Here is a 10,882-nt window from a genome sequence, read left to right on the forward strand (position 1 = left end):
GAAGAGCCTGCGACTGCGACTGCAGCTGCGCAGACACCCGGGTCTCACTGCCGTCGCCCCGCCCCCCCTCGTTCAGTGCCTGCGCCTCCTGGCACAGACGCTCAAAAGAGTCCCTGCAGGGGGAGGAAGGGTTAATAAATATCAACATGAAACCACTGTTCACAGACAGAAACTGAAAAAACAGAACTGTTTGTGAGGTTTGAAACGGAGGGCTCTCAGACCCATCCTGTGTGCCCCACGCTGTGATCAGGAACAATCACCAAGATCTTAAAATAGCAATTTTTACATCCAAATAGTTTTATGCTATCAGCAGAGGGAGCCGGAGCACGTGACAAAAACCCATTTGGAGACAATGCCCTCCTGAGTATCTCCAAACACTCCTCACCTCTCCTTCAGCACCTCCTGCTGGAACTCCTCCACCTGCTGCAGCGCTGCTCTCTCCGGGCCGCGCTGCAGAGCCTCCATCAGGTCGGAGGTCATCCTCTGCTCCATCAGGTCCAGCCACCAGCGCAGCTTCTTCAGACGGCCCTCCAACCTGCACACAGCGGGGGCGTTACACTACGAACTCTGGAGACCCTGCCCAGTGTCTGGGATCCAGTCAGAATGTGTCTCTGCTCCTGAGACATCACGACTCCAGGAGTAACACTGCAGTGAGGCAGAGGCTCCTGCAGCATCTAGTTCAGTCAAACATCTCACTCTGAGTCGTATCATCTAGTTCAGTCAAACATCTCACTCTGAGTCGTATCATCTAGTTCAGTCAAACATCTCACTCTGAGTCGTATCATCTAGTTCAGTCAAACATCTCACTCTGAGTCGTATCATCTAGTTCAGTCAAACATCTCACTCTGAGTCGTATCATCTAGTTCAGTCTAACATCTCACTCTGAGTCGTATCATCTAGTTCAGTCAAACATCTCACTCTGAGTCGTATCATCTAGTTCAGTCAAACATCTCACTCTGAGTCGTATCTCAGATGAAACTCTTATTCTTTACATATCTATCAGAACACCTTTGATCATATGAGGCTCATCTTGTAACACAGCATCTCCTGATTCTGCTGACATGTAGTTCAGAAGGAGTCGAGTGAATAAGGAACTTTCCAGAACGTTAATGTCCTGTCTGTGTCAGCGTGGGCTCTTATGGGTTAAACACAGAGTTGATCAGATCAGGGTCTCCCCCCTTAAAGGTTTAAATAAAGGTGTTACCCCTCCCCCCCCCCTCACCCGCGCAGCAGCGAGTGTCCGTCCTCCAGGATCTGCTGGTTCTGCCTGCATGTCTCCACGAAGCCGTCCCAGTCCAGCTGCAGAGAGGAGAGCTGCTGCTGCACCTGGCCCGCGCTGCCCTTAGGGAGGTGGAGGAGCAGCTGCTCCCCCTCCTCACACACCTCCGTGAGGCGCTGCTCCCCCTCCTCCACCCGCTGCATGGCACCCTGTGGAGAGCACAGACAGATACGTTACAGCTCCGCACTGACCCCTGTTGGCAGGTAGGGGGTTACTGCATTCACACACAGGGGGCTTTGGGGCAGAGGAAAGGAAATTAACATAAAAGCAAGTATAAACATCTCATAAAATAACAAAACAAAAATAACTTAAATAATGATCTTAATTTAAATCAAAGCTTTACAGAAAAACATGAAGGAAAATGATATAAAAGATGATATTCGTATAATTCAAATATAAATGTGCAGTTCAGTGACGGAGCAGATCTCTGAGGATAGATATATGGGACCTTGAGTTTCTGCAGCTTTCTCTCCACGATGTTCGTGTCTCCGGATCGGTCCGAGCACTCCTTCACGATCTCCTTCTGCTCCGACAGCCAGCGGTGGAACTCCTGCACCAGGTCTGAGGAGAACCAGGAGAACAGGAGAATCAGGAGAACCAGGAGAACAGGAGAACAGGAGAACCAGGAGAACAGGAGAACAGGAGATCAGGAGAACCAGGAGAACAGGAGAACAGGAGATCAGGAGAACCAGGAGAACCAGGAGAACCAGGAGAACAGGAGAATCAGGAGAACAGGAGAACCAGGAGAACCAGGAGAATCAGGAGAACCAGGAGAATCAGGGGAACCAGGGGAACCAGGAGAACCAGGAGAACCAGGAGAACCAGGAGAATCAGGAGAACAGGAGAACCAGGAGAACCAGGAGAATCAGGAGAACCAGGAGAATCAGGAGAACAGGAGAACCAGGAGAACCAGGGGAACCAGGAGAACAAGAGAATCAGGAGATCAGGAGAACCAGGAGAACCAGGAGAACAGGAGAACCAGGAGAACCAGGAGAACAGGAGAATCAGGAGAACCAGGAGAACCAGGAGGAACCAGGAGAACAGGAGAACCAGGAGAACCAGGAGAACCAGGAGAACCAGGAGGAACCAGGAGAACAGGAGATCAGGAGAACCAGGAGATCAGGAGAACCAGGAGAACAGGAGAACAGGAGAACCAGGAGAACCAGGAGAACAGGAGAACAGGAGAACCAGGAGAACCAGGAGAACCAGGAGATCAGGAGATCAGGAGAACCAGGAGGACAGGAGAACAGGAGAACCAGGAGAACCAGGAGATCAGGAGATCAGGAGATCAGGAGAACCAGGAGAACCAGGAGGACAGGAGAACAGGAGAACAGGAGAACCAGGAGAACCAGGAGAACAGGAGAACAGGAGATCAGGAGAACCAGGAGAACCAGGAGATCAGGAGATCAGGAGAACAGGAGAACAGGAGAACCAGGAGAACCAGGAGGACAGGAGAACAGGAGAACAGGAGAACCGGGAGAACCAGGAGAACAGGAGAACCAGGAGAACAGGAGAACCGGAGAACAGGAGAACAGGAGATCAGGAGAACCAGGAGAACCAGGAGATCAGGAGATCAGGAGAACAGGAGGACAGGAGAACAGGAGATCAGGAGAACCAGGAGAACCAGGAGATCAGGAGATCAGGAGAACAGGAGGACAGGAGAACCAGGAGATCAGGAGATCAGGAGATCAGGAGAACCAGGAGAACCAGGAGGACAGGAGAACAGGAGAACAGGAGAACCAGGAGAACCAGGAGAACAGGAGAACAGGAGATCAGGAGAACCAGGAGAACCAGGAGATCAGGAGATCAGGAGAACAGGAGGACAGGAGAACAGGAGAACCAGGAGAACCAGGAGGACAGGAGAACAGGAGAACAGGAGAACCGGGAGAACCAGGAGAACAGGAGAACCAGGAGAACAGGAGAACCAGGAGAACAGGAGAACAGGAGAACAGGAGGACAGGAGAACAGGAGAACCAGGAGAACCAGGAGGACAGGAGAACAGGAGAACAGGAGAACCAGGAGAACCAGGATTAATATCAGGTCTTCTCCTGATGGATCATCTACACTCAGTGGTCCTGCAGGAGGACTGATCTACTGTAACTAACGTGTCTGACTGAGAGCAGCAGCTCGGGGACAGAGTTATTCATATTCACGCAGAGACTCTGCAGGAGGAACAACTTCTCACCTGTGAGTCTGCAGCCCCCCCCCCCTCACCTGTGAAGTGTGTCTGAAGGTGAGTCTGCAGCCCCCCCCCTCACCTGTGAAGTGTGTCTGCAGGTGAGTCTGCAGCCCCCCCCTCACCTGTGAAGTGTGTCTGCAGGTGAGTCTCCCCCCCCTCACCTGTGAAGTGTGTCTGCAGGTGAGTCTCCCCCCCCTCACCTGTGAAGTGTGTCTGCAGGTGAGTCTCCCCCCCCTCAACTGTGAAGTGTGTCTGCAGGTGAGTCTCCCCCCCCTCACCTGTGAAGTGTGTCTGCAGGTGAGTCTCCCCCCCCCTCACCTGTGAAGTGTGTCTGCAGGTGAGTCTCCCCCCCCCTCACCTGTGAAGTGTGTCTGCAGGTGAGTCTCCCCCCCCTCAACTGTGAAGTGTGTCTGCAGGTGAGTCTCCCCCCCCCCTCACCTGTGAAGTGTGTCTGCAGGTGAGTCTCCCCTCCCCTCACCTGTGAAGTGTGTCTGCAGGTGAGTCTCCCCCCCCCTCACCTGTGAAGTGTGTCTGCAGGTGAGTCTCCCCCCCCCTCACCTGTGAAGTGTGTCTGCAGGTGAGTCTCCCCCCCTCAACTGTGAAGTGTGTCTGCAGGTGAGTCTGCAGCCCCACCCCCCTCACCTGTGAAGTGTGTCTGCAGGTGAGTCTCCCCCCCCCTCACCTGTGAAGTGTGTCTGCAGGTGAGTCTCCCCTCCCCTCACCTGTGAAGTGTGCCTGCAGGTGAGTCTCCCCCCCCCTCACCTGTGAAGTGTGTCTGCAGGTGAGTCTCCCCTCCCCTCACCTGTGAAGTGTGCCTGCAGGTGAGTCTCCCCCCCCCCTCACCTGTGAAGTGTGTCTGCAGGTGAGTCTCCCCCCCTCACCTGTGAAGTGTGTCTGCAGGTGAGTCCCCCCCCCTCACCTGTGAAGTGTGTCTGCAGGTGAGTCTGCAGCCCCACCCCCCTCACCTGTGAAGTGTGTCTGCAGGTGAGTCTCCCCCCCCTCACCTGTGAAGTGTGCCTGCAGGTGAGTCTCCCCCCCCTCACCTGTGAAGTGTGCCTGCAGGTGAGTCTCCCCCCCCCCTCACCTGTGAAGTGTGTCTGCAGGTGAGTCTCCCCCCCCTCACCTGTGAAGTGTGTTTGCAGGTGAGTCTGCAGCCCCCCCAGGGTGCGGGCACTCAGCTGGTTCAGGCTCTCGAAGGTCTTGATGAGGTTGGTGAGATCTGAGCCCAGATCAGCCAGCTCCTGGGAGGGGAACTTCCTGCAGAGAGAGTTCAGAGCCTCTCTGCTGGAGTCCAGGCCCCCCTGCTGGGTCTGCAGCTCCTTCTGCACCTCCTGCACCATGGGGGGGGGGGGGGGGGGGGGGGACAGGTTAATAACATACCAGGGGGAGGAAACATCATGCAGGTTCACACACAGAAATACTGCAGGACTTTCAGTAACAGATTCTACTCTGCTGTCTGACCCACCTTCACCCTGCAGATGTCCTCGGGGGCGGAGCCGCTGGGCGATGACATCAGAGAGTCCTCCATGCTCTTCAGCCACAGGGACATCTGGGTAATGTAGTCCTGCAGCTGCTTCCTCTGGGACAGGAAGTCCTGCAGGTTGGCTGAGGCCTGTTCCTGCAGCTTCTGCACACCGAGGAGCTTCTTCCGGAGGTCCGTCTGAAGCACCTGGAGAACATATGACATTAATAATGTTCAGTACCTGGGGGGGGCGTAGAGGGTCATGCATATGAGACATACATAACTTTATATTCATTGGGTTGGGAACCGAAACTGGGTTCCAGATGAGATCCGATAACAAACTGCTGGGTTCCCATAGAAATACATACTTTGGGTTCTGCTTCCCGGTTCCTAAACGCAGTAGACCTTTAGTTCAAAGAAAGCCCACATATCTCACGGACGTAGGCTACGCAGCTATCTGAAAGAACATGGATAGTAAAGTGACGACGTCACGGACAGCAGCCTGTGATCTGTTTAGATAGCAGCAGCAGGCACGGCTCAGTCAGAACACCAAAGACGGATGGCGATAAACGCTCTAAAGAGTGGCTCCACTTCTCTGAAAGAGAAAGGACAAGGCGCAGTGTAACGCCGTGGAAAGTCCAAATCGTGTTCCTCAGGTCGCTCTCTGTAAGCTAACATTTAAGACAGCACGGCATCGAGATCAAAGAAGGTACAGTCTTTTGATGGGGCGTGTGGCGCAGTGGGTTGTGCGTTGGGATCAGGGGAGGACAGGTTCAAACCCCACTGCAGTCAGCATGTCGTTGTGTCCCTGAGACACTTCACCCCAAAGTGCTCCTGTGGGGATTGTCCACAGTATGGAGTATGTGAGTCGCTTTGGATAAAAGCGTCTCACAAGTGACATGTGATATAATATAATATAATATAATATAATGTAATGTAATGTAATGTAATGTAATGTAATGTAATGTAATATAATATAATGTAATGATGGCTTGCGGTCTCTGAGCCCGAGTATGGCATCAATAGCCAGACCTAGCACCCGCAGCTTGCACGTCCAGAAGAACCAGGTACAGCTAGCCGCGCGACACACCGCTCTCTTTGGCTTTAAAAGGAAAGCTGACCAAAGCGTGTCACAGAGCCGTCACAGCATTTGTAGTCAGAGCGCCACTTCCCTTCTCGTGGTCAAACCTTCGTCCTTTACTTTAGGTCCATTTTGGAATGGGGAATCGATAAGAACCGGAACATTTCAGACGATACCCAACCCTATGCATATGTGACATACAGCATCACTTTAGATACATATATGTTCAGTACCTGGGGGGGACCATAGAGACTCATGCACTCGTGACATACAGCATCACTTTAGATACATATATTAATAATGTTCAGTACCTGGGGGGGACCAGAGAGACTCATGCACTCGTGACATACAGCATCACTTTAGATACATATATTAATAATGTTCAGTACCTGGGGGGGACCGTAGAGACTCATGCACTCGTGACATACAGCATCACTTTAGATACATATATTAATAATGTTCAGTACCTGGGGGGGACCAGAGAGACTCATGCACTCGTGACATACAGCATCACTTTAGATACATATATTAATAATGTTCAGTACCTGGGGGGGACCAGAGAGACTCATGCACTCGTGACATACAGCATCACTTTAGATACATATATTAATAACGTTCAGTACCTGGGGGGGACCAGAGAGACTCATGCACTCGTGACATACAGCATCACTTTAGATACATATATTAATAACGTTCAGTACCTGGGGGGGGACCGTAGAGACTCATGCACTCGTGACATACAGCATCACTTTAGATACATATATTAATAACGTTCAGTACCTGGGGGGGGACCGTAGAGACTCATGCACTCGTGACATACAGCATCACTTTAGATACATATATTAATAACGTTCAGTACCTGGGGGGGACCGTAGAGACTCATGCACTCGTGACATACAGCATCACTTTAGATACATATACTAATAATGTTCAGTACCTGGGGGAGACCGTAGAGACTCATGCACTCGTGACATACAGCATCACTTTAGATACATATACTAATAATGTTCAGTACCTGGGGGGGACCAGAGAGACTCATGCACTCGTGACATACAGCATCACTTTAGATACATATATTAATAATGTTCAGTACCTGGGGGGGACCAGAGAGACTCATGCACTCGTGACATACAGCATCACTTTAGATACACATATTAATAATGTTCAGTACCTGGGGGGGACCGTAGAGACTCATGCACTCGTGACATACAGCATCACTTTAGATACATATATTAATAATGTTCAGTACCTGGGGGGGACCGTAGAGACTCATGCACTCATGACATACAGCATCACTTTAGATACATATACTAATAATGTTCAGTACCTGGGGGGGACCGTAGAGACTCATGCACTCATGACATACAGCATCACTTTAGATACATATATTAATAATGTTCAGTACCTGGGGGGGACCGTAGAGACTCATGCACTCATGACATACAGCATCACTTTAGATACACATATTAATAATGTTCAGTACCTGGGGGGGACTGTAGAGACTCATGCACTCGTAACATACAGCATCACTTTAGATACATATATTAATAACGTTCAGTACCTGGGGGGGGACCGTAGAGACTCATGCACTCGTGACATACAGCATCACTTTAGATACATATATTAATAATGTTCAGTACCTGGGGGGGACCGTAGAGACTCATGCACTCGTGACATACAGCATCACTTTAGATACATTAATAACGTTCAGTACCTGGGGGGGGACCGTAGAGACTGATGCACTCGTGACATACAGCATCACTTTAGATACATATATTAATAACGTTCAGTACCTGGAGGGGACCGTAGAGACTCATGCACTCGTGACATACAGCATCACTTTAGATACATATACTAATAATGTTCAGTACCTGGGGGAGACCGTAGAGACTCATGCACTCGTGACATACAGCATCACTTTAGATACATATACTAATAATGTTCAGTACCTGGGGGGGACCAGAGAGACTCATGCACTCGTGACATACAGCATCACTTTAGATACATATATTAATAACGTTCAGTACCTGGGGGGGACCAGAGAGACTCATGCACTCGTGACATACAGCATCACTTTAGATACATATATTAATAATGTTCAGTACCTGGGGGGGACCAGAGAGACTCATGCACTCGTGACATACAGCATCACTTTAGATACATATATTAATAATGTTCAGTACCTGGGGGGGACCAGAGAGACTCATGCGCTCGTGACATACAGCATCACTTTAGATACATATATTAATAACGTTCAGTACCTGGGGGGGACCAGAGAGACTCATGCACTCGTGACATACAGCATCACTTTAGATACATATATTAATAATGTTCAGTACCTGGGGGGGACCGTAGAGACTCATGCACTCGTGACATACAGCATCACTTTAGATACATATACTAATAATGTTCAGTACCTGGGGGGACCGTAGAGACTCATGCACTCGTGACATACAGCATCACTTTAGATACATATATTAATAATGTTCAGTACCTGGGGGGGACCGTAGAGACTCATGCACTCGTGACATACAGCATCACTTTAGATACATATATTAATAATGTTCAGTACCTGGGGGGGACCGTAGAGACTCATGCACTCGTGACATACAGCATCACTTTAGATACATATATTAATAACGTTCAGTACCTGGGGGGGGACCGTAGAGACTGATGCACTCGTGACATACAGCATCACTTTAGATACATATATTAATAACGTTCAGTACCTGGAGGGGACCGTAGAGACTCATGCACTCGTGACATACAGCATCACTTTAGATACATATACTAATAATGTTCAGTACCTGGGGGAGACCGTAGAGACTCATGCACTCGTGACATACAGCATCACTTTAGATACATATACTAATAATGTTCAGTACCTGGGGGGGACCAGAGAGACTCATGCACTCGTGACATACAGCATCACTTTAGATACATATATTAATAATGTTCAGTACCTGGGGGGGACCAGAGAGACTCATGCACTCGTGACATACAGCATCACTTTAGATACATATATTAATAATGTTCAGTACCTGGGGGGGACCAGAGAGACTCATGCGCTCGTGACATACAGCATCACTTTAGATACATATATTAATAATGTTCAGTACCTGGGGGGGACCGTAGAGACTCATGCACTCGTGACATACAGCATCACTTTAGATACATATACTAATAATGTTCAGTACCTGGGGGGACCGTAGAGACTCATGCACTCGTGACATACAGCATCACTTTAGATACATATATTAATAATGTTCAGTACCTGGGGGGGACCATAGAGACTCATGCACTCGTGACATACAGCATCACTTTAGATACATATATTAATAATGTTCAGTACCTGGGGGGGACCAGAGAGACTCATGCACTCGTGACATACAGCATCACTTTAGATACATATATTAATAATGTTCAGTACCTGGGGGGGACCAGAGAGACTCATGCACTCGTGACATACAGCATCACTTTAGATACATATATTAATAATGTTCAGTACCTGGGGGGGACCAGAGAGACTCATGCGCTCGTGACATACAGCATCACTTTAGATACATATATTAATAATGTTCAGTACCTGGGGGGGACCGTAGAGACTCATGCACTCGTGACATACAGCATCACTTTAGATACATATACTAATAATGTTCAGTACCTGGGGGGACCGTAGAGACTCATGCACTCGTGACATACAGCATCACTTTAGATACATATATTAATAATGTTCAGTACCTGGGGGGGACCGTAGAGACTCATGCACTCGTGACATACAGCATCACTTTAGATACATATACTAATAATGTTCAGTACCTGGGGGGACCGTAGAGACTCATGCACTCGTGACATACAGCATCACTTTAGATACATATATTAATAATGTTCAGTACCTGGGGGGGACCATAGAGACTCATGCACTCGTGACATACAGCATCACTTTAGATACATATTAATAATGTTCAGTACCTGGGGGGGACCAGAGAGACTCATGCACTCGTGACATACAGCATCACTTTAGATACATAATAACGTCAGTTTCTTCATCACTTTATTTTTGCTGTCTTGTTATTTGAATTAGTTTTCTACATTATGTTAATTGTTACCTTGTGTGAGTCGTGTGTTTCACTCAGAGGGGATACACACAGTTCCATCTGGGCTTACCTGCAGCTTGGCGGGGGTCTCCTCGCTCTGACTGCACCTCCTCAGCTCGGACACTTTGCTCTGCAGCGTCTCCACCCTCTGCTCCTTCTCCAGCAGCTCCACCTGAGCACGAGACCTCCATTAGAGCTCCGTGAGAGGCTTCCAAGGGTTACTCTCAATATCTGGGAGAGGCTATATTATATATATATGTAATAGTGTGTGAATGAGTTTAAAGTAATAACGTGGGTCACACACTTTTTACACATCTTTTTCAAATGATAAATTCACAGTTTGTTCCTAAAGTCTGTCGAGCAATGGTTTATCCTAGAAAGCACAAACAGCTCTTTCAAATAAATCCAGAGTTTGAGAGTAAACAAAGCAACAACACGCAGGGACATGTGAGGTTGAGCATTTCTGAAAGTCTGGGTGAAGTGTTGAGAGGGAAGGGTTCTGAGCCCTGAGGGGGGGGGGGGGCAGGGCAGCTGATGGATGCTCAGAGGAAACAGCTGAGTCAGGCACGTTGTAAAGAAAGATACTCATCAGAGACTCAAGAAGGTTAAACTAGTCTCACTCGCTCTGAAGCTAGTTTCATCACAACATTAGAGATCTGTTGTTTTGATGGAGTCTGCCTCCATGCAACACAAACACATTTAACATGTTATCTTTGTGCTCTTCAATGAATTTGAAACAAAAACAACATTAAAGATTAACAATAGAGCTCCTGTCGCTCACTGA

General features: G+C 48.8%; 1 protein-coding gene across 1 annotated transcript in view; it reads right to left on the reverse strand.

Annotated features, from left to right (window-relative positions):
* syne1b (spectrin repeat containing, nuclear envelope 1b) overlaps positions 1-10,882 on the reverse strand; it is a 165,932-nt gene that overhangs the window by 132,866 nt on the left and 22,184 nt on the right. Inside the window, exons 9-15 of the mRNA XM_079692895.1 lie at positions 10,169-10,270; positions 4,924-5,127; positions 4,582-4,789; positions 1,728-1,840; positions 1,223-1,428; positions 386-535; positions 1-113 (exon numbers count right to left, since the gene is read on the reverse strand). The exon at positions 1-113 is cut by the window's left edge and continues 179 nt beyond it. Of these exons, the coding sequence (XP_079549021.1) occupies positions 1-113; positions 386-535; positions 1,223-1,428; positions 1,728-1,840; positions 4,582-4,789; positions 4,924-5,127; positions 10,169-10,270 (1,096 nt within the window). The remainder of the gene's footprint in view (positions 114-385; positions 536-1,222; positions 1,429-1,727; positions 1,841-4,581; positions 4,790-4,923; positions 5,128-10,168; positions 10,271-10,882) is intronic.

This window comes from Notothenia rossii (assembly GCF_949606895.1).
Source record: "Notothenia rossii genome assembly, chromosome: 7".
Taxonomy (NCBI): Eukaryota; Metazoa; Chordata; class Actinopteri; order Perciformes; family Nototheniidae; genus Notothenia; species Notothenia rossii.